At 31.9% G+C, this 23,926-nt stretch overlaps 1 protein-coding gene across 1 annotated transcript in view; it reads left to right on the forward strand.

Moving 5' to 3' along the window:
• EPHA5 (EPH receptor A5) overlaps window positions 1–23,926 on the forward strand; it is a 157,165-nt gene that overhangs the window by 111,261 nt on the left and 21,978 nt on the right. The window contains exons 5-10 of the mRNA XM_025050049.1: window positions 292–359; window positions 1,680–1,805; window positions 2,524–2,709; window positions 14,644–14,705; window positions 16,626–16,835; window positions 19,634–19,814. Coding sequence (XP_024905817.1) covers window positions 292–359; window positions 1,680–1,805; window positions 2,524–2,709; window positions 14,644–14,705; window positions 16,626–16,835; window positions 19,634–19,814 — 833 coding nt within the window. The remainder of the gene's footprint in view (window positions 1–291; window positions 360–1,679; window positions 1,806–2,523; window positions 2,710–14,643; window positions 14,706–16,625; window positions 16,836–19,633; window positions 19,815–23,926) is intronic.

Genomic DNA, 23,926 nt, shown 5'->3' on the forward strand with positions numbered 1-23,926 from the left:
AAAAAAGTAAAAGAGAAAGGGAACAGAAAAATGTATGGTTTATGGTGTATGGTGAAGAGAAGTTTAAAAATAGGTTTAGAGCGCTTTCAACTTCTTAGTGAAATGTAGAGAAGAGTGAGGGATACTCGGTAGAGAAATAAGACGCATCCCAAAGGAGTTATTGGTGTTATTTCATACTACTAGTGTGAAAATCAGTTAGGGTTGCAGTTGTTTCAATTGCATTTTATGCTTCTGGTCTTGATGTGATTCACCACTTGGAGATGTGGTTAATTATAGCTTACTCTGTTCCAGGCGGTGTGGTTACAGCAAAGCAAAACAAGACCCAGAGGAGGAAAAGATGCATTTTCATAATGGGCACAGTAAGCACATCGTAAAACCTCAAATGATAACAAAGTAGGGGAGACTTTTTAGTTATTTTGATTTATTTTCAGGTGAGATTTGTAATAACTGACCAAAAATATTGTGTTAAAAAATGTTAAGTGTTTTGTTACATTCCTGTAAGATGTGTAGGCTTAGGGCATTGCCAGCTGACTCTAGGCAACAGTAAGATGGTTTATTCAATTCTTTAAAGCATACTTTCATTATAACCATTAAAATAAAAGCCTATGCTTAATATAAAATATTATATTTCAAACCAAATTTCCAGGCCAATTCTAATTCCTAACAACACATTCAATAGAAATTTCTTTAAATAACACCACTAGATTACAGGAATGAAATTTCTGTTGGTTTTTTTTTTTCTTTTTCTAGCATTATAGCAGGAATTTCCATGAGCAGATCCTGTAGCAGCAACCGTGGTCAAAATGATTTGAAAATGGCTACACTTTTAAGAAATGCAGAATATCATGTTTTAATATGAGCTTTAAAAATTAGCCTAAATGAGTGCTAATTAATGGTATTTTAATATGTTCATTTTGTCATTAATAGTACAGTGTGAGTTGTTTTGTCAGGCAAATGACAAAAAGAGTTTCTTTTATTTCTGTCACTCTGCCATGTCTATAAAAATAAAAAATCATTAAAGCTATAATTCATGCTATAAAGAGTAAAGTATTTTTTTTTATAGTCTTATCCTGTTTAATGTTATTTATCCTCAAAAAGCACTGTGAGGGTGATATTGGTAGCTTTTATATGTGATGAAACTGAGGCTAACAGAATGTTGAGTCTTGTATAAGCCCTTGCAGTAATACAAATAGAATGGGAAGTAGAACTTCTCTTTTTCTTTTGACTTCTATGTCAGTCTATTGGACAAAAAGCAAAGAAAAGTTATTTTAAATGATTTTTTATAAAACAAAAATTAAATCTCTCTGATGATAATTTAGGTGAGACATAGACTAACAAACAACAAATAAACCACGAGCATTTCATCAGCCAGTTTAGTAAACAAAACTGTCCTAGTTTGCCTCAAAGACTGACTCTCTGAACATTAGTGTTGAAAGATGTATTCACTTAGAATTATTGGCACATATACATTACTTGTAAAACCAACCATAAAATTTTCTAAAATTATAAAAGTGAGATAGCTGAATAAATGACTCCAATGACTCAGGAGAGAGTCTGTCCTTGAAGCTTGGCCACTTGTAGGAATTAGGGATTTAAGCGACAGTTGCATGTTAATAACATTTATAATTTCACTCATCTATCACAAGCACTTCTATGTTAATGCCAATTTATTTTTACAGTTAAACTTCCAGGAGTAAGAACTTATATTGATCCACATACCTATGAGGATCCCAACCAAGCTGTCCATGAATTTGCCAAGGAGATAGAAGCTTCATGCATCACCATTGAAAGAGTTATTGGAGCAGGTACCACAGTGTATTTAATTCAGACCTTTAACTTGTGTTTAATACAGAATGTAATATGGCAAAGCCCTGATCTAACACAGAATGTTTTTAATTTTTTATAACTGACTCGCTTTCAAAGTGGTGTATAATTGATCATATTTTAATACTACCTTCTGTGTAGCTCATATTTTGACCAGCAAATGTCTAGTTTATATAATAAAAAATAAAACAGCAAATATATATATGTAATATATATATATATTCAAACAAGTGTTTACCACCTACTGTTTATTGTAATATATACATATGTAATTTGTAATGCCCAAACATATTTACATAATTCAAGCACCCAATTCTTCTGTTTATGAATCAATTCTTCCTTACAATTGTTTTCTTTTTGTCTTGCTATAACACTTTCTCATTAATGGCTCTACTGGAATAGAAAGAGAAGGATGAAGGAAATAATTTAAGTCAGTGGCTTCTAATTTCTTTGTAACATTTCCATTAAAGTTTTTGTAGGTGCGATGGATGAAGACAATAACCTCCAAAGTGTTTTACAATCACCTATGGATTATTTTTCCCAGAGCACCATTCATTTTTATTTACACTGATAATAAAGTTTAGACTCCCCTTTTAACTTTATTTGATCTAAATCTTAATATTCTAAAAGTGCTTTAGAGTTTTATTAGGGTAAGGGTTTCAAATGTTTGTACATATTTTTTTCCATCTTTGTCACAAGGTGAATTTGGTGAAGTTTGTAGTGGACGTTTGAAACTTCCAGGAAAAAGGGAATTACCTGTGGCGATCAAAACCCTTAAAGTAGGCTATACTGAAAAGCAACGTAGAGATTTCCTGGGTGAAGCAAGTATCATGGGGCAGTTCGATCATCCTAACATCATTCATTTAGAAGGTGTTGTGACCAAAAGTAAGTACAATGGCAAATTACACATGTGTGTGTATATTTATATCATGAATATCTGGATTTCTTCTATTGGGTTATTATTAATTTCAAGGTACAGCCATAGTAATGTTTTTAACAGTTTCTCTAATATTAATAATAATTGTTCTGTATTTTAGTAGATTCTTGTCAAAGCTAATCTTCAATGAACCTGAATTTCTATTTATTTTTTCAAAACGTATTAACTCATTTACTATGAATTCAGTGCCAGAGAAAATGTATCCAGATAAAAGAAGCAGTAAAGGTATCATTTTTTCTCCTCGCTTTCACCTTTTATTCTAATGAAATATTAACTTCAAAGTTTTGATTGAGGCATTGAAGTTTAACATTTAATAGGATTACTATAAGCATAGGTGCCCTGCCTTTTTCAGAACCTTTTAAGTAGTTCTTTACAGCCAGATCTATTTCCTTTATTCATTTTTTTCATTGAGATATTTTAATAGATCTAGGAAAGCAACAGTCTCAGAAGACTGCAAAAGTTCCTTGAGACTAATTATTTGTTCAAGCGAATCTAGTTTTTACTAAGAAATATCTAGAATTTCACATCTCTTTTAAAGTTTTATTAGTGTCTTGTAAATGTAGTTATGTGGTGAGTTTCTCAATAGAAGGATTTCAAATAATTTTTCAGCCATCCAATAAAGTATTTATGTGGCACATAACTGAGGCCTTTATTTTCTTTTAATTCATATTTTCTTTACCATTGCTATGTAGTTTTATTCCTTCCTTTATCCTTCATATTCTGCATACCACTTACTAAATCATCTAAAAACTTTGGCAAGGACCATTCTTTAGACTTTCTTTCAAGCATTTGTTCAACTTCCAGTTCCTATTAACCGAGTTTTAAATTATATATGCCAATAAGCATACTAGTAATTCATATTCAATAAGTATCCTCGATAGACTAAGAAATTTTAATTTATTAGATATCCATTTACTCCATTATCTTTCAAATATGGAAAATAAAACAATAACAACACATTTTCTTAATAAATAAAGATAAAGATAAATAAAAAATGCTTACTTAGAATATAGCAAGTTAATTTTCAACTTATGATTCATTCACAGTAGGTCATGATGAGAATGCAGAAGCCTCTCACGAGTTCAAGAAAAAGACCACAGCAAAAAGTCTCATATTTATGACTGGTTGAACTTTTGAATGAATGTGTATTGTTACGAGATTGTCTTTCTCCATGTCTCAAGGAGATGCACATCTCAGTAAAATGCCCATAGATGAATGCAGCATAGGAGTAAAATAACCTTCAAGACATGTGAGTTTCTCCAAAGCTTAGAGGTGTTTCTTCCTCCAGTTAAGCACTCGCCCATACGTTAATACCCGCTTGTCAGCAACCCAAAGAGGATATTGATGTAGCAAGAAGGACATCCTGAGGTCTCAAAAGAACAAATAAGTTGCTAAAGAAAGGTAAGAGGCAAGGACTAGAGAGAAGCAGGTGGGAGCAAGGAAAAACTATATATTTTGGAAAAAATGAATTAAAAATATTTTATAAAAATTAAATAGTAGAAGGAATATTTGAAATAAAAATATGATGTAGAGAAGATGGTCACCGGTGTAATAAAATGAAACAATTTGAATTTGACTATATTCTATCTGATAGATTATATTCTGTCAAGGGAATGACCTTGAAAAGACATCAGTGATAGGATATGGTGCTAGATACTATAGAAATAAGAATCATAGTAACAATGATTGAGTAATATTGTTTCCTAAGCAGTCATGGTCTTAGCTAATATCAAACATAGTTCTTAATGATAGTCATAGTAATAATAACACAGTAATAATAACATCTGGTAAATTTCATGTCATTATTTTGTCTTTAATATGATTGCTAAATTTAAGTTCCTCAAAATAAATTCTGACTGTGACTTCCTACTACCCAGGGAAAATGTAAAGCTCCAGAAATAGCCAATCTACTCTCTGTAATGTTAACGTAATGTTTAGAATGGTGCCAGATCACTATTACTATTATGGAAGATGGTATTGTTTAATGGTCAAGAACATGGACTGTGACTCTAGCCACCCAATATTAATTTTGCTTCTACCATAAACTGCTATGTGACTTTGCACAAGTTAGTTAAACTTTCAGAACCTTACTTTCTTCACCAATGACATGGAGTAAGAATTCTTTATAGTGATGTTGCAAAGATGGCATGAATACAGGGTAAATTTTAGAATAGACATGGCACAGAGTAGGTACTTAGTAAGTATATAGTTACTTTTCCATTTATTTCTTTTCCTATACTCTGAACTCCTTCCTATCCGTTTCATTCTCAGTCTATTTTAATATACCTGATGTTTCCCTACCTACATTGCCTTTCTCTAAAACTGACACCCTCATATTCATTAGTTTTTAAATTCCTTCAAAATCATACTCAGATTTTGTCACCTCCATGAAATAGTTCTCATCATTTCAGCGTGAAGTAATGTTTCCTTCTTTTGAACACTTTGCCTATGTCTGTATTTTTGCATCAATCTATAACATTGCTTCATTTGTCTCAAACTCTTGTTCAAATTTTCCACTTAATTTCATCTCTTTCATATATATTTTTTAAATTCCTCTCTAAAAAAGAAGTCTGCTCTCTGAAAACACAGACCATATTTCATATATTTATGTAAACCTCTTGCACCTAAATCTAACTCAATCCATAATCACTGAAGCACTTTGAACCTCAATGTCACACAAAAAGGAAGAAATAGTACCTACTTTATAAGATTGTTATGCAGATTAAATTAAGGAGTATGTGTATATGTGTGTGAATAATTATAGTAGTGAATAAGTATTTATTTCCATCTGTTTAAGTGAATGTATCAGTTACTAGTGGATGACATCCAAAATTTGTTATAACTAATATTCATCTTTTGTAGACCACTGATTTGTTACAGAACTTGTTTTATGAGAATGGGACATGACTGGGCTAAATTAAGAGAACTACATTTCTCAGAGTAAAACAACTAAATTTGTCACATAATTTATATTCACATGAAAGCTTTACTTATAGAAAAAATTATCAATTTCAACAAATGATACCTAAATTCTGTGAATTCTAGTCTAAAAAATGGTACTGTGGTTGGGAATACAGTTTTTAAATATCGAATCTCCTACTCAAATAGTCTGTTTGATGTTGATGCTATGAGGCTACACATATAAGTAAAGGAAAATTTAAATATTTTAAATATTTCTGTCTTTATTTTTTGTTCTATTTGAATTGAAATTGTACTTCCCCTTAATAAGTGTAGCTCTTGATGTTCAACTTAGGAAGTCTTCAACTTATTTTTAATTTACCATGTTGCAACTCATTTTATTTGTGTCCTTAATTTCATGCTTTCTGATCTGATGCTAATTTATACAGCAATTATTCTCAACCTGCAGCACACAGATAATGAGACATAAGTGCAACTAAATCTTGCGATATTTCTGATTGAAGTTGAGGTAGGGAGTTTGAAGTAGCACTCCCATGGATGGTGCCATCATGAACCTTTATTTTTCCTGTATCACTGCCCTACGTACCAGAAACATGAGCCCTCATTCAAATTCCTTCTGTGTTTTGTTGTTAAACAGGACACATCATAAATAGATATATATTCTAGAGATGCTTCATGGCAAATGATCTAAAAAACCCACAGGTTCTGGCTTAATTGACTCATTGGCAATGCAAGATGCTTTAATGTAATATACACAGTGCCAGTGCTTACTATGTAAAGAGATTCAGGAATAAAATTAAAAGGAGAAAAAAATTATATTTCCATTGCAGCATCCTTAGTTCTTGAAGATTTTTTTTCTCACCCTTGAAAATTATTATAATTGACAAAGAGGATATTTCTATTGAGTTTTATAATTATTCATAGTTATATTTCTTAATCTGGGACCATGAAAAATAAATCTAGTTCTGTATAATTAACAAATTTAAACAAAATATTAGAGGAACATTAGAGGAATATCTTCTTTCCTTTTTTTTTTATGTCTGAGGAGATGGCACATTCAATGACAACTGATTATTTGATTATTTAAGTTGTCAAAAAATTCTAACTTACATAAATTTGTAATTATCTGTCAAACATAGTATTTCATTCTAATGAAGACACTTCCATTTTACAAGTCCTTGTTATGTATCTCCCAGGTCTATTTCCAAATCTTCAAAATGGTCTTCTCATTTTGGTCTTTTTCCACATTAGTTCATTCTATGCCTATGGTCCTTAGGTAGATTTTAATAAATCACTGTTTTTCTCTCATGCTTCATCACCAAACAAGCTAACAAATTTAGCAAAGTACATTTACTTTGATAGTTAGTCTGATATGATTTGGCTATATCTCCATATTTCTCTATTTTCTTTCCAGATAACTCTATCTAGTCCTTGTTCTGACCCTCTGAGATATTTCCTTTAGACTTAGAATGTCTTCTCCACTTTCCTCAATTCTACTTTACCTCAAGTTTAATTCAAATGTGACCTTCTCCATGAGATCTGTTTTATTTACTTTCATTTGTCCTTCTATTCTCAGTGCCTGCTTGGCATAGAGAAGGCACTCAGTAATGTTGAATATCTAAGTAAAAGAAAGCTTCCCAGTCCAGGTCTACATTAGCATATAAACTTCAGAGAGCAGAGGTTTTGTTTTGCTCTCCTGTGAGTTCTCAGATCAGTGTTCACCATGTGCAGCATTTCACATATTTGTTAAATGAATGAATTCACAGTCGGAAGCAATCTTATAAACTCTAGTTATATTTCCCTGCACTTTGTCATGCTATACATTGTATCATCTAGTTATATTTCTCTGCACTTTGTCATGCTATACATTGTATCATTTTAAAGAGATAAAATATCTCTATATTTTATCATCCTTACTACACAATGAGCTTTTTGATATATGTTTATATATGTTTATAGCCTATATGTTTATGTTTATATTTATATGTTTATGTTTATATGTTTATATATGTTTATTTATGTTTTGATACATGTTTATAGCCTCCTTAGTGTCTATCACAGGGCCAGAAGCATTAGGTAATTTAAAAAAGGACATAAATTATGTTCAATAAATGAATGATGTACAGTTATATAAATATTTAAAACTAACTAGACTGATATAGAGTTTATATTTTAATTTAAAAAAATGATATTCTATAGACCATGGGTATTTTAGAAAACAATTAAAATTCATATGAAGGAAATTGCCTGACAATCTTTTTATAGGATCTTGCATATGTTTTTACTAATACTAATCATTAACATTACTTTAAGAGTTTACTAAGCTTAATGATTTTATATATTATATCCTTTAATCTGCAAAGTAATGCTATCCTACAGATAACAGTATGTTTTCTCATTTTACAGATGGGAAATATTAATTTTAAAAAGATTAAGTACCTTATCCAATATAAAACTAGCATAGGATAATGCCAGATTTTAAAATAGTTCTGTATGACTCCAAAACTCAAGCTCTTAAACAGTGTATATTACCAACCTCATATTTCATCCTTCAGTATAGGTTTGACAAGAAATATTTATTTATCCAAAAAGTATTCATTGATCACCTAATATATGTCTTTCTATTAATCCATGGGATACAGCAGAGAAAAACAGACTGAATCCCTGCCTTTATTGAGCTTATCTTTGAATTGAGGAGACAGAAGCTAAATGAATGTAAATATTTATAATATAATAAACGAATACATAACATTAAATGGAGAAAATAAAGCTAAGTTAGGAGATTAGAGATAAGTTCTTTTGCAAGTTGGTGGTTTCTCTTTTATTTAGAGAAAGACCTCTCTGATGAGGATTGAATAAAGTGAAGGTGCAGACAGAGTGTTATAGGAGGAAGGACCAGCAAGACTCAAATAAAATTTACATGGAATGTTCAAGAAACAGCAAGAAGACCAGTATTGCTTCAGTAGAATGAATGAGAGGATTTTGGCAAGAGCTTAACCTAAAGGTGAAGTAGGAGGATAGATAATGTAATAACTTTTGGTTCCTGTAAAAACAGTCTCTTACTATGAGCTTTGGAGCTTTTAGAGTCAAGATGTAATGGAGTCTGATTTCTACATTAACAATATCAGTCAGACTGCTGTGTTGATTATAGATGGTAGGAGCCAGTGTTTAAGCAGAGAGCAGTGAGGAGGCTAATGACATTATTCACAGCTCATTATGGATTAGAAGAGAGTAGAGACCTAACAAGATGGAGAGAATTAGTTGAATTCTATAACTATATTGAGGGCAGACACAATAAAGTTTCTTATGGTTTGGAAGTGAACTGTGAGGAAAAAAGAGGAATCAGTGATAAGTATAAATTATTTGTCCTGGGTACATTGAAGAAAAGAATTGCTGTTTATAAGGGACCATCTGAAGGAGCTAGACTATGTTTGGTAATCAGTAGTTCAGGTGTGGATAAGTTAAAGTAGAGATTCTCATAAGCATCCAATTACATATGTTGTACATAATGTGTGGTTTATCTTTAGTCCTGAAAAATACAAATTAAAATGTTTGAAGTGTGAGTATGCTTCAGTTTTACATTTCTCATTTCACAAAAGGAAATAAATGCTATGAACCAGTGATAAACCATGATGGAAATAAACAACTTTAAAATTGAAGTAGAAACAGAAAGCACCTCATTCATTTGGTAGATTTTTTTTGCTTTGTTAGGTAAGGCATAAGCAGAGGTTTAATAAATATACATAAAATAATTATCAGAGATTTATAAGTTTTTTTCTTGATAAAACTAAATCTCAAGCATCTGAAATAATATAGATCTATAGAAACAGATTTACTGGCTCATAGATTGTTAGTAATTCAACATTGTGTTTTAAAGTTATTTCTATTATTAATAAAGCAAAGTTGTCAGATTTTATAAGTTTTAGATTCCACACCTCTTCTGAAAAGCTTATAATTTCTAACTTCATAGTTGTTATCCACTTTCACTTATGTCAGAACAATTCTAATTCACTTTTAATTTGAGAAATTAACATCTAATGGAAAATTTTATATCAGTATAAACAATATGAAATAAAAAGAGAATATTATGTAATTTGGACACTCTACCTAGAGAGACATTTGACATTTTCATATTCCTGTCTCAATATAGGCTTTTTCTTTTATCGTCTTTCCTAAAATTAAAATTATATAATTTCATAAGTGTCTCTTCCTAAAGTGTTAACCAACAAATAAGGACCATAATCAAATGAAAATATCTGAGTTGCTTTCTAAGTTCTAACTGCCCCATAATTTGCCCCTCCCCACCCAGCAAGCTCCCAGGTTATAGCTATGTTACTTGTCAGGGGCCATACTCTGAAAACAAGGGCTAGATGAACATTCCCAGAAGTTTGTTTCACTTGACTTTGAAATGGAAATGGATTGAATTACCAGGAGCATTCTCTCTCCTCTGCTGGATTTCTGATGGACACTGGCACCAAAAATCATGTACTAGCGAAACAAACTCAATTTTCTTTTATTGTGATAGAAAAAAAAAAACACACATATGAGATCTACTCTCTTAAATTTTTAAGTGTTCAGTATGGTATTGTTAATTATAAGCACAATGTTGTATCTCTGATCTCTAGAACTTTCTCATATTGTAAAAATGAAGCTCCTTCCTTCCTCACCCTTGCCTCTGGCAAGCACCATGTTACGTTCTGTTTCCATAGATTTGACTATTATAGATACCTCACAGGAGTAGAATCCAAGACCATTTTACTCTAGAGCACTTTGGAACAGTCAGGGCATACATAAGTAATGATCACATGTAAAATATATATTATATATTGAAACTGGCTGAATAGTTACCAGATCTTCCATCAATGGTTAAATAGTTCGGTATGGCATAGTTATGATTACCAAGTTTGTTTTAACTTGGTAAATATTTTTGAGACTTAAAAATAAGATTTAAAATAAAATATTTTGAAATTATAGGCATCATAGTATGCAGGAAAGGAAAAAAGCTTTTATAGACAGGTGGACATAAATTTGATTCTCAATTTTGCTTCTTATACAACTTACTCTCAACTCAAGAAATATATTGAATCATTCTAAGGCTCACTTTTCTTTCTCTGAAAAATGTCTTTCATAATATCGCTTTTATAGAATTTTAGTAACAAAAATAATATCATGCCTTATAAAGAGTAGATAATAAAATCAATAAATTGTAGCTCTTTTATGGTTATCAATAATAATGTGAATTCCACAAATAATGCATTTCTATTACTACTTAGACTCTGCCTGGGCTGGGTTTTCAGTAAATAATATAAAGTAATATAAAAACTCTAGTGTGTGATTAAAATCATGTTTTGACATGCTTTATGAGCTCTCTTTATATGGATTTTTGATAATATGCTTTCAAAATTATTGGAAATCTACTCTTTGTACTTCAAGCTGGATAATGAAAAATGATTTATACAGTTTTATTGAATTTACAAGGGCTAGAGTAAGCCGTGTTAATTATTGCTATGTCATTCTTTCAGGATAGTAGGGACTGAGACAAAACATAAGCCAAACTAAATGTAATTAGCATTAAAATGACTCGAGCATGAAATATAATCAAATGAGTCCTGAAGTGTCTTATTCTTGTCAACAAAAGAACATCGTGCTTGTTTGCAAGCATTCATTTTAATTGCTTTTCCCATTGTCTGAAACATGAGAGGTCTTTTAGGTCCCTATCATATTTCTCAAAAAACACTTTTGTTATTGACATTATAACCTACACTGTCATAAATAATTAACCCGACTTTTAAAACTAGGTTATGCTAGCTATATACTCTTACTGGATGAATACCAGGTGCCCATCTCCCTGAAAAGTAATCATATTTTCTTTCTAAATGTATATTATTAAATGTCAATATGTTTTCTAATCAGTTCTTTCTCTTTAGAACACAAATTCTTTCTTCTAAATTAGGGTTGAATTTAGGGAACAAATTTATCCAAGTAAAAAATATTTTTACATGGGAATTCCATCCAGTTCTCTCTCAGTAGACCTTGGATAAGCAATAGTAAATATTTTCCACTGAGCCATAACTGTAAAAAAGGAGTCTAAAAAATTAGAGGATAAGCAGAGAGAAAAAATATATATGGGAAAAGAGGAAAGGAAATAAAGTTTTGTAAGTAACTATAGAGAAAGTGCCACAGACGTAAGTGACTTGGGGTAGAGTAGATGTAGATTAGGGTTTCACTTTGATGAACAATGCATCTGCTCATATGATAGGAACTGAGAGGTGCCTATGGAGGAAAAATGAGAATATATTCCTTGGATATCTGCTGGAATTTTGTCCTTCCCTTTCTTTATACTATCATGGCTCCCCTCTGTGAGAGAAGCAATCAGGCAGAGTCAGAGACAGAGACACATAGGAAGGATTCCTGGAATTGCAGGCTGATTCCAGAAAATGTAGGCTGATGTTCAGTGAGTACATACTCTTTTGACTCTATTAGCTGTAAATTTATTGAAATACTTCTGTAGTATTTGATTAAAAGCTGATGCCATGGTTACCCATGTGTCCGCTTTACCTGCCTACTCAGTTTTATCCTTGGATACTTCTGAATTCCTAAGATCAGCAAATGAACAGATGATGTCTGGTACAGCAGAATGTTTCAGGATACTGCAGCATTATGGCTGGTGTAACTCCTGTCACGTAGGTCCTGTGACAAAGTAGCTATCAAATATTTTGCCTTTTACCCTTGGGGAAGTATAACAGTTCTAGACTTTTGGAAGAAAAGAGGTGTCAACATAAGGCTGAAATGGGCTCTAACATGTAAGAATAAGACCAGAAAGTCCCAAAGTAGAATTTTGTCTATTTTAGAGTTTCTGTGAAGTTCATTAAGATGGGTGTGGCAATATCATTAAAATTAAAATGGAAACATTTCTCTATTCATCATTTTAGATTACAATTATACTAAGAAAAAAAACATTTATAATCTTTTTTTATTCCTGTGCTATCAGAGCCATTTACAAATACAATATGAATCATTTCTCTTTCTCTTTTTTTTCTTTTAAACTAAGGTATTTTCAATCAGTTTTAAATCAGTATTCTCCAACTCACCTCCTGTCATTTCCTGATTTATGAAGAAAAATCCAGGGTTCTTCAAAAAATCAAATATATGGCTATATTTGAATTTGATGGACTCTTTCATGACAAGATCCCTTGGCACATGCTGCCTCCTCTTCCAGGAATATCTGTCACCTTTTATTATACAAGTGACCCTTTCAGTCTTCAAAGTTCAGATTAAATGACATCACCAATGCATATGTGATGTTTCACCTAACATAGACATCTAAAATCATATGCTAAATAGATTATTTTAGACAAACCTTTTAAAATAACTTTTATAAACTTTAAAGAAGAAAGAAATGTGTCTACCTTTGTAATATACTTGCCACATTCTAGTTAAAGAATATTACTCCTAAAATATTTTAAAAGAAGATGATTATCTGAGTGAGAATTAAGACTGACCTGCCTTATTATCTAAAGAGTGAGTTTTAAATTATTTTGAAATGAAAAATTATTTTTTCTAGTTATTTTTTATATGTAATTGTCTAACTTTGTATACGTCTACTTATACTGCTGTATGATATATGACTAAGTATGCAAGTTCTAATTCTATGATTTGAATTAATTACTTCTCAAGTAAAGTACAAATGCTCTTCTAGAGAATGCCATTAAGTTAGTTATAATGGGTTCCATGATTGTATAGGCCTTGTTTCTCCTCCATAATATAAAAAACTTAATTAGTAGATGTATAAGATAGTAATTTCTCTGTCATAAGGTCTCCTTTTACTAACCTCAAAATAGTTTAAAAACACTTAAATTTTATGTGGTATACTGTCACTAAAGAGTAAAGGGGCATGTTCTAAAATATAGTGAGGTTAATGTGGAGGGATAAAACTAACAACCATATCTTAAGTATTTCCTCATTCAATATGGATTTTTTTATCTTGTATTTTTTGTCTTGTGTCACAGACGTATTATACAAAAAATACCATAATATTATGGGGGATTTGTTCTCTTAGTCAAGTATGTCCAGCAAGGAAGTTAACCCAAAAAGTTGATTAAGTTTATAAACTAATAATACATAGCAAATTAGGCACTATTCTAAGTGCCTTTGATAACCACATAACTTGGTGGGTACTCATCACAATCCTATTAGTATCCTAATTTTACAGATGAGAAAACTGAGACTCAGAAATAATAATTGATTTGCCCATGATCACATGATAGTTAAGTGAATAATATGGGATTCAGAGCCAAGCAATGTGGCTCAAGTCTGTCCTACGACTCTCTAGGCTATACTTCTTTATCAGACATGAAAGGAGGACCTCTTCCAATGAAAATGGTGATGGCAAGGGAGGTTTCCAGATAGCAAGAGAAATTAGAACAGCATTTTTTTGAAGAATGAAAAACTTTCCATTGATAGAGATTGTAAGTGTGTGGCAACAGAGAGGGAAAAGGGAGGTAGCCATAAGGAAAGGATTTACAAGAACATAGAAATAAAGTTAGGAAAATACAACATATATTCAACGGATCATAAACAAAGCAGTTAGACTGGATAATTTTTATTTAGAATTGTGAGAAAGAGAAATATGTTCATAGTGATTTGCTGGATATTATTACCTCTATTAAAATAATATTTATTCTTGAACTTATTTTCTACATAAATTGATTTTGATATTGACAATTGTGCATTTTTAAATATATCTTAAATATCAATCTGTCATTATTCTTGTCATAATTTCTTCTCACTGACCCTACCATCGCATTAAGGTATCATCGTGTCAGAAATTTACTTGCTACTCAAAGAAGGTTTTTTTAATGAATATATATAATTTGGACGCTAATAAAAACTTCCAGGTAAACAGTTTCTGGATAAGAATGCAAAATCAAAAAGCAGCGGTTCACTTACTATTTTCTTTTCAGGTAAACCAGTGATGATAGTGACAGAGTATATGGAAAATGGCTCTTTAGATACATTTTTAAAGGTAAGATTTGAGACAAATTTAATTATTAAAAGTGCTATTTATAAATTAACTATGATATTAAAGTTAATATTGAGCCACTTTAAAGTTAAAGTTTTAAATAGAAATACCTGGAGCCAGAATAATTATAGTCCAAAAAATTAACTTCAGTTTGAAAATTGTTTTTTTTCAGAAAATTTAAATTTAAATTATGTCTACAGTTTTATTTAAATATATGTTAATTTGCCTAAAAAAATAAAAGAGGGAAGGAAGGAAGAGAAGAAGGAAGAAAAAATGGAAAGAAGGAAAGGAGTAAAGGAAAGGAAAAGAATGGAGAAAAAAAAGCTTCTACAAATACTTAACTTTCTCAAAGTATATAATATTAAGCAGAATGAGAAAATATGTCTAAAATGTTCATGCAAATTATGTATATTAAGAGGTCAAATAGGTTTTTAACCCATCTGAGGACTACTGCTTGTGCAAATGGATTCATCATATGGTAATAGATATACTAATTTTGTATTGTCAGATCTGGGTTTCACAAAAATATTTTTTTTATGTGTAAGTCTCCAAATTTTAAACATTGGCAACTCGTTTTATTAATAAATAATTTGTGCTAGACATATAACATATTTACAGACCTGATTAAACCTGTAGGTTGGCAGTTTTTCATCTTCAATGTAGCAATTATTACTATTGATCAGGAAAGGTGTTAGGAAAAGGCATCAATGGTGATCAAAAGAGAGGGGTCTGTGCATTGAATGTGACAGCAGTCCACTGACAACGCAAACTTCCCTTCCAATCTTCAGCCTCTGCCAAATTCCATTGCCAAATTTTTTATACGTATCTTCTAGTTCTTCAGTCTCTTAAGGTCACATCATTCCTTTATTTAAAATAATCATCGGGTGAGCCTTATTCTGTGTGTCTGCAGTAAGTTCAGTGCCCTTGACAAAGACAGCAAGCTTCTAAGAAATGCTAACATTGTCTTGGTCATTGCTCAGTCATTTCCCTCCCATCTGCTACTGCAGAATCTCCCTTTATCTCCTCTGGCCATTTCTTCCTTACACCAATATGCTTATCTATCTAGCTTCTTTTAAAGTACCTTGAATAAAAGGTGAAATACTGCCACCTGCGACAACATAGATGGATCTTGAGATTATCATGCTAAGCAAAATAAGTCACAGAAAAAGTTGAGAACAATGATTTCACTCATATGTGGGATATAAAACTGAAAACAACAAATGAACAAGACAAACAAAAACTCACAGACACAGACAACAGTTTAGTGATTACCAGAAAAAAGAAGAGGCAGTAAGGAGATAGGGGTACAAGGGGTCAAATATATGGTGACAGAAGGAAATAACTTGGGGTGGTGAACACACAATGCAATATATATATGACATATTCTTGAATTGTACACTTGAAACCTATATAATTTTATTAACCGGGTCACCCCAATAAATTTTTTAAAATTTTATTTTATTATTAGTTTCAACTATGCAGTATATTAGTTAAACACTAATATAGTTTATAAAACAATCCCCTTAATTGCTCTTTCTCTCCTCGGGCTCTCCAGTAAATTTAATAAAAAATAAAGCACCTCGAAAACTTGCAGTGTTAAACCTAGGCGAGCAGCAGATTGCAGTGATGAACACTCTCTTCTCCTCTGATGACTGAGAATGAAGGAGTAATAATGCAGAGAATGGTAATTAAAAGAGATTTTTGACAAGGGTTTTTAAAGGCTTTATTTGCTTTGACCAAACAGAGGACTGATAAACATTACGAAGTTAACTACATATTTCCAAACTTTTTCTGTTCTCCTTCAGATAGAAATTGTATATGAATCTGGTGATAATATTAATTTGGGATTGAAGAAAGCTCCTTTCATATTTTCCCCCCAGTGACTGACATTTCTGCACTAATATCTCTGCATCGTCTTTACAGAAAAATGATGGACAATTCACTGTTATTCAGCTTGTTGGCATGCTGAGAGGCATTGCTGCAGGAATGAAGTACCTCTCTGACATGGGTTATGTGCATAGAGACCTTGCTGCCAGAAACATCTTAATCAACAGTAACCTTGTGTGCAAAGTGTCTGACTTTGGACTTTCCAGGGTACTGGAAGACGATCCTGAGGCAGCCTACACCACAAGGGTAAGATCTAACAGAATGCATTTCTGAAACACCAGACTAGAGCCATTTAATTTTTAAAGATTTTAAAGGAAATAGCAAAAAAAGAGACATTTCTCCAACATACGAAGAGAGAGAAAGAGAGGGGGTGGGGGATAAAAAAAATCCAGTTGATACTCTCTTAAATATCAGAAAATTCATATATTAAACTCAGATAAGCAATATTCAATATCCCCCTTATGAGTCTCTTATTTTCAAAAGATACTGAAAATAAAAATGCTTAAGTTCAGAGTGCATACAATAGAAAAAATCATATAGTTTTAAATGTAAAAGAAAAGTTAGAGACTCTCTTACATTAAAGCAATAAATACACATACATATGTATACACATGCTATATATGAATATATAACATGTATAGCATAGTTGAATAGCTTAAATTCTCTGCAATAAAGCGTCTTCACTTTAGTAAAGCAAATACAAAATATCTAAAGTTACCTTTTAAGAATTCATCCGGCAGGAAATAAAAGAGCTGTTTCTTCCAAAAGTTCTAATTTATCAAAGGCATGTTAATGCCTTTTCTTACATACTATGTAAACTGTTAGGCCCATATCTTTGGAAAATTGATCACTAACTTACAATGTCGTAATTAGCATAAATTACTTTTCCAGCAATGTAATTGTTTTCTGAATTGATATGTTATATAATTGACAGTTCTTTCTGTGGAAAAGTGTGGGTATTGGCAAAACAGAATTTTCTGGGCAATCTATGCATTGCCCTCTTTGAGTTTAAAATCCTTATGATAAACTAGATTTGTTTAATTTTAAATCTTTACAACATTGCCAAGTTAGATCCTCAACGTCTAAACTCCTTGTGAAGACAGGAACTTATTATTATATCTTTTTAACTGACAATTTGGTTAACTTTTGTTTCAATACAAAAGAATACTTTTGTTGCTCCTATTTTTATGATAGGTGTGTTACACATTTTATTTAATTCAAAGTTTTAAAATTACTTCTACTCATAGTCTAGCAATAAACTATTTATAGGTTATAAGGCTGTTTTGTTTTGTTTTCATTGTTGCTTTGTGACTCAGAGATATTTAAGGATAGTACTATGTTAAAGATCATGAGTATCTTATATAAGCAAACAAGTCTAATGATCAGCTTAATACATCAATAAATTAATTGGTGGGATATCAATTCCTCTTCTTCTAGACTTAATTATTTTTGTCGTTATTTGCATTCAATGAAACCTCACTTAAGAATTCTCCTGATATTAGAGTTATACTTAAACTTGGCCTAAGCAAGATTGAGGTTATAGAAAAATCCATTCTCGATATGATTGGTTGATGTCTTAGTTAAATACATGAAATAGATTGTCAAGGTTTGTGTCAATGTGTCATGCTGAGAGAGAGGGAGCAGGAGGGAAAGCAGAACTCCTGAGACACTTAAGACTTATTCCTATGAAATGAGGCATGGTGGCAGTTTGTGCAAAATGTGTGTACCAAGAGATAAGAAGATAAGGGAACTTCAGATGATACTGATGGCAAATACAATGCTCAGAGGATCAGGAGAAACATTCTAGGCTGAAGTATAAAATACTTAACAATTATAATTTCCAGACGTATAGTAATATATTATAGAACATCACAACACATTCCAGACCTAATTGTATGATCTTACGAATATTTATTTAACAAAAGTATGTTTCAAGAAAGTCTTCTTACAGTAGTGTCACCATGTTTCTAAGGAGCAAATAATTTAAACTTAGTTTGAATAATTCAAATTAAATTTAATTCAGAGAATAATTTCAAGCATTGCATAAAACTCTTATTTCCTTGTATATCTTATAACTTTCGTTCATAAAGAGCAATTTAGGTCCTATTTTTTTCCAGTATGTGAATTAAATTATTCCCTTTCCACACAATGAGAAGACATATGTTAGTCTTTTAAAGATATTCAAAATCTCTCCCTCTCTCTCCCTCCTTCCACCCCTTTAATATGTTTTTGCTTATAAATGAAATGTTTGGTTGCTTGGGTTGACAACTTTTAAAAATTAAGAGAAAAGAATGTCACCCCAAAAGGGGCCTGGTATTTAAGTGTATTTAGTGAACTAAGAGAGAACCTACCAAACCAATTCTTTGTACAATGTAAAATAAAAACTCAAACTTAATAATGTAATCTTTTTTCATAATCTAATTTCAGTAATTTTAAAATGGTTGAATTAAATGAGAAACCTACCTCTTAGATTAAAAAAAAAAGGCCTAATTGAACAAACACAAAAATATGAAAACAGAAAATAAGAGATATCAAGTCTAGCAGAAATTGCGTGATGTTAAGGGAGAGTGTAACTAAGTTTTTAACATATCTGATTTTTATGCTTGTCTTATTAACTATTATACTTCTCAAGGTTGCATTTGGCACTGAGACTTTTTACTTACAATTCCTATATTAAAGAAAAAGTACCATGGGAATTTGAGTCCTTTACTCTCTGGTTGAAAGTCATGAAAGTATACCTTATTGATTTGCTTAACCGCCTGCTTTCCCCACTTAGAGCTGCCGTCCTGATATTGTAATTGAGTTGTGGGTCTTGTATGTATTCCAGTAGTCAAACAGAATTTAAACCAGAAGCCTTTCGGACAGCCAATTAGCCGTCAGTCTGCAAGTGCTTATAATCTGATATGTGAAAAGAGACTGCATGCTGTCAAATAGATTCACTTAAAAATGCTATATCTCTTTCTAGATCTTTTGAGTGAGGCAGCAATATCCCTAGATACATTTGAAGTGTGTGAGAATTTTTTAAATTCATTTTTCAATTCTAGGGAGGCAAAATTCCAATCAGGTGGACTGCCCCAGAAGCTATAGCTTTCCGAAAGTTTACCTCTGCCAGTGATGTCTGGAGCTATGGAATCGTGATGTGGGAGGTTGTGTCTTATGGAGAGAGACCCTACTGGGAGATGACCAATCAAGATGTAAGTATGGAACTATTCCCTGTCAAGTTTGGTATGAAATGTTCTGCTCTGTGAGTTGGGAGACATAATTATTTTCATTTCTGAACATGAGAGTTGCTTTAAAAAATGAAACACTTTGCTTACTCTCTGATTTGTTTTGTTGTTGTTGAAATATCCTTTATGTAGAATCTCAAAATGAGTTAGAACAAAGGAAAGTAAGTTATTGTTATATAAAAGCTCGGTCCCTTTCCAGACAGTTCTAGCTGTACTGTAGGGATGTTCAATTCATTTTATGTCAGTATCATTTTCAAAGATAAAGGAAGAGGCATCAAAGAATGAGTACTGACAGGCAAGTTTTTATGATTTGCATTTGATAAAGGCAGCTAACTCCAGATGGAAAGGATGGATGATATCGATTTAATAGTGGATGCTCTTAGAAGATAAAAAGAATTTAATCTATGTTTCTTTTTAATTAAAAATGTAGGAAGATTTATATTATCTGTTTAATTTTGGGGGAGGGGAGGGAACAAATTTTTCCTCACGTGGAAAAACAATTCATGCTTAAAATAGTAGAATCTTAGAATTAAAGGAACCATGACCAAATCTTCTATTCAAATTCAGAATGTTTATTATATTATGTCTCACATATGGCTCTTTCATCTTTGCTTTTGTAATTTTCCGTTGCTATTGTTCAGTACATCCCTTTCCATTTTGGGTTACATTTAAATTTGATTTTTTTCCCATTAAATAACAACAATTATAAAAGTAGCTAATATTTATTGAGCCCTTTCTATTTTCCATACACTGTCTTAAGTGCTTTACTAACTAATATCTATTTGTTTCTTTATATAACCAGTATATTGAAGTCTTAGCTGAATAACAACTATGTTAAATCTCCATCTCCTATGCCTTCATGGGTTATGAGACAGGTACTATATCTCTCCAGCCTCATTTTGTTGAAACAACAGTCTCATTCCAGTTAATGAGACTCACTTTCAGATATAAAAATTCAAGTCCAGTCTAAATCAGAGCCAATACCATATCTATTATAAAGTATTTTTCATAACCTCAGAGCCAGCATGACCTTCAGTACCTAGAGTGAGAAGGAAGAATGGTCAGATTTTTGCTCTTTTTCCTCATCTGCGAAAGGCTATGTCTGGACTTTTCAGAATTTTCCTAGATGGAGAGGTAGATAAGAAGGGGCAAGAATATTTTTATATTGTTGGGTTGTTGATGCCTCCTGTAAGGTAGCAACCCAAACATTAGTCCTCCAGTGAATACATGTCTGAGCTCTCACAAAGACCCTTGATGAAAGCCTGCTCTCTACAAGGTCTCTAGAGAAGAGGATGTACTCCACCTGACTTCTCCCAGCTCCTCTCATGTGCACCGTACATACTTCACCCAAAGGAAACACATTCTTGTTGAATGCTCTTCCAGGCCTTCCTCTTTTGAATACTTTGCAGGCTGCCCCAGACAGCCTTCCTTCTTTAGATTTCTCTGAGTGAGAAGCTAGGGTCACGCTTCGACATTCCCGAGGATTACAGTTTACTCTTGAACAATTAGGTGGTTAGGGGCACCTGCACAGTGGAAAATTGGCACATAACTTTTGACTCTCCAAAACCTTAACTACTGTTGACTGGAAGCCTTACTGATAACATAAACAGTCAATTAACACACATTTTGTATGTTATATTAATTATATACTATATTTATATAATAAAGTCAGCTATAGAAAAATAAATGTAATTAAGAAAATCGTAAGGAAAAGAAAATATATTTACAATACGTATTGAAGAAAATTTGTATATAAGTGGACTCATGCAGTTCAAACCCATGTCATTGAAAGATCAGCTGTATTTCATAGCATTCTTCTCCGATAACAATAGTGAATTGGCTGATGAATTCCTGCCTCTCTACAAGTACACCACAAGACAACTAAAATTGCTTCTTGTAGTCATCTAAAATTGCTACAATTGGTTTTCTTTGTGTTACACTCACTTGGTTGAAGGAAAGGATGCTGATTTATATATCTCTAAATTTGGGATTAGCATAGTATCTATTGTCTTAAATTATTATTTTAGGGGAAGGACTATGATAAAAGTATCACTGAATTCTTGGTATATATTTAACAACTCATCAGAGAGATATTTTTATTCCTGTTTTACAGTTAAGAAACTAAGCCTTAGAGAGATTAAATGATGTTCTTAAGGTCACAACAATAATAAAAGTTATAGCAGAAATTCCAAGTTGTTTCTCAAAATATTTTGTACCTAACCACCACACTGTCTCCAACTGAATCAAGGTCTACTTCCTCCCTTTCCACCAGTGACCCTCGATCACTCTTCTAATTGAATATAAGATATTTAATTTAATATTAAATTATTACTTTGGATTGATCTGGTCTAGACAAAGATTGTACCTATTTGCTGCTTTCTGTTCTCCAGATAAATGTCAAGTGCTAACTTGAGCTACAGAGCACTTCATGGTTTGGCTTCTATCTTCTCTCAAGATTCAGTTCAATGCCATACTTTTCTTTAATTTTTGTTGAAAGCATTTTATTCTGTCTTGCCAGTAAGGCTGTTTACTTCACTCAAGAAAAATGTTTGTCCTCTATTTGTCTAGTTAACTCCTTCTCACACTTGATATATTTTGAATTCTGATTCTATTACTCAGAATTATTAGTCCTTCCCAACTATTTGTATGATAGATGTAGCATTATCATCTACATTATTGGTAATTGTACCTGAGATAGGTATATCTGTCACAAATAAACTTATAGACCACAATAGAACATGATGCTAGGTGAATACTCAAGTGTTTCAATACTGATCTTGACTGGGCTTGCTCATGTTCCTTGAAGTGAGCTGATCTATATTTGCATACCTTGGCTTTGCTCCACATGGGCTTCATCTTCCTTTGGAGACCAGTAAGAGAGACTAACTGTAAGCTCATTTGCTAAGTGACTGAAGAGCAAGAATGAGCTCAACTGCTCCTCAGCTTGGAACATATCTGCTAAAATTCCATTGGCCAATTACATAATCAGAGGGTTGGACCATTACACTGACCATTGTGAGTGGACAATATAAAGTTACATGGAGAAGGACATAGAAACAAGGAGATGTGAAGGATTTGAGATGTATTTTTTTTCCTGATTTCAACCATTTGAGAGTCTCGATACTCTTCTAAATAACTTTATTTCAAACTATTTACAAAATATAAGGAAGAACTGAGATAATATTTTCAGGAAGTTATAAAAAATCAAAACTAATATTTTGTCTTTGGTTGGATTTTCTGATAATCTAAATGAAATTTACAGAGAATGATTATTCAGTTACAGATATTTCTAAAATGTCTGCCTTTAATAGAGTGTACAATATATGCTTTGTATTTCCTCAGCAAATTTACAATCATTGGTGGCATTTAGTTTTTAGAGATAGCACCAAGTTTGATATGCTTTAATTTCTATTTAAATTTGTATCCAAGAAACTTGATAGATCTACTATACATGAAAATTATGATTACTTAATATCTCTGGGGAAAAAAATATCAAGAGAACAAAGTAGAAGTACTTATTTGGGAGTTTTGAATGATATATTCCATAATCTCTGCATTCCAGATACTATCTGATTCTAAAAGGGCTTTGCTACCATAAAAATGTTACATTACCAAGACATCCAGGATCATCTAAATCTCTCAAAGAAAACCTTTTGCTGTGTCAGGGGGATAGAATGCTGCAGTAGGTTTCTTTTGATTTAGGATTGCCTCTGTCATCACAGAGAAAAATCATAACAACACATAATAAAAATAAACTAGAATTACTAGGATGATTTAGGTAAATACCAGATCATGAACTCAAGCATGTGAAGCTAAGATAATATCCTGTAGTCAGTAGAAGTGTCTTTATTGATAACATTTTAAATGTCAGCATTTTTCAAAACTTAAAAATCAAAATAAAAAGCAAGTTTTCATTGCATTGCATTTTTAAATTTAGTGACAATGTGTTTTTTTTGTAGTTATTGTGAAATATATGAATACATAGTTTATACCTACACATAGATTACAAAATATTTTAAAAACTCATTTAACTAATCTTATTTTCAGTCTTCTATTTTAGAATTATTTTTGCCCCCTTTTTTTAGGCAGTTGGTTTTCTATTACTATTTC

The sequence above is a fragment of the Pteropus alecto genome, unplaced genomic scaffold (genome assembly GCF_000325575.1).
Source record: "Pteropus alecto unplaced genomic scaffold, ASM32557v1 scaffold46, whole genome shotgun sequence".
NCBI lineage: Eukaryota > Metazoa > Chordata > Mammalia > Chiroptera > Pteropodidae > Pteropus > Pteropus alecto.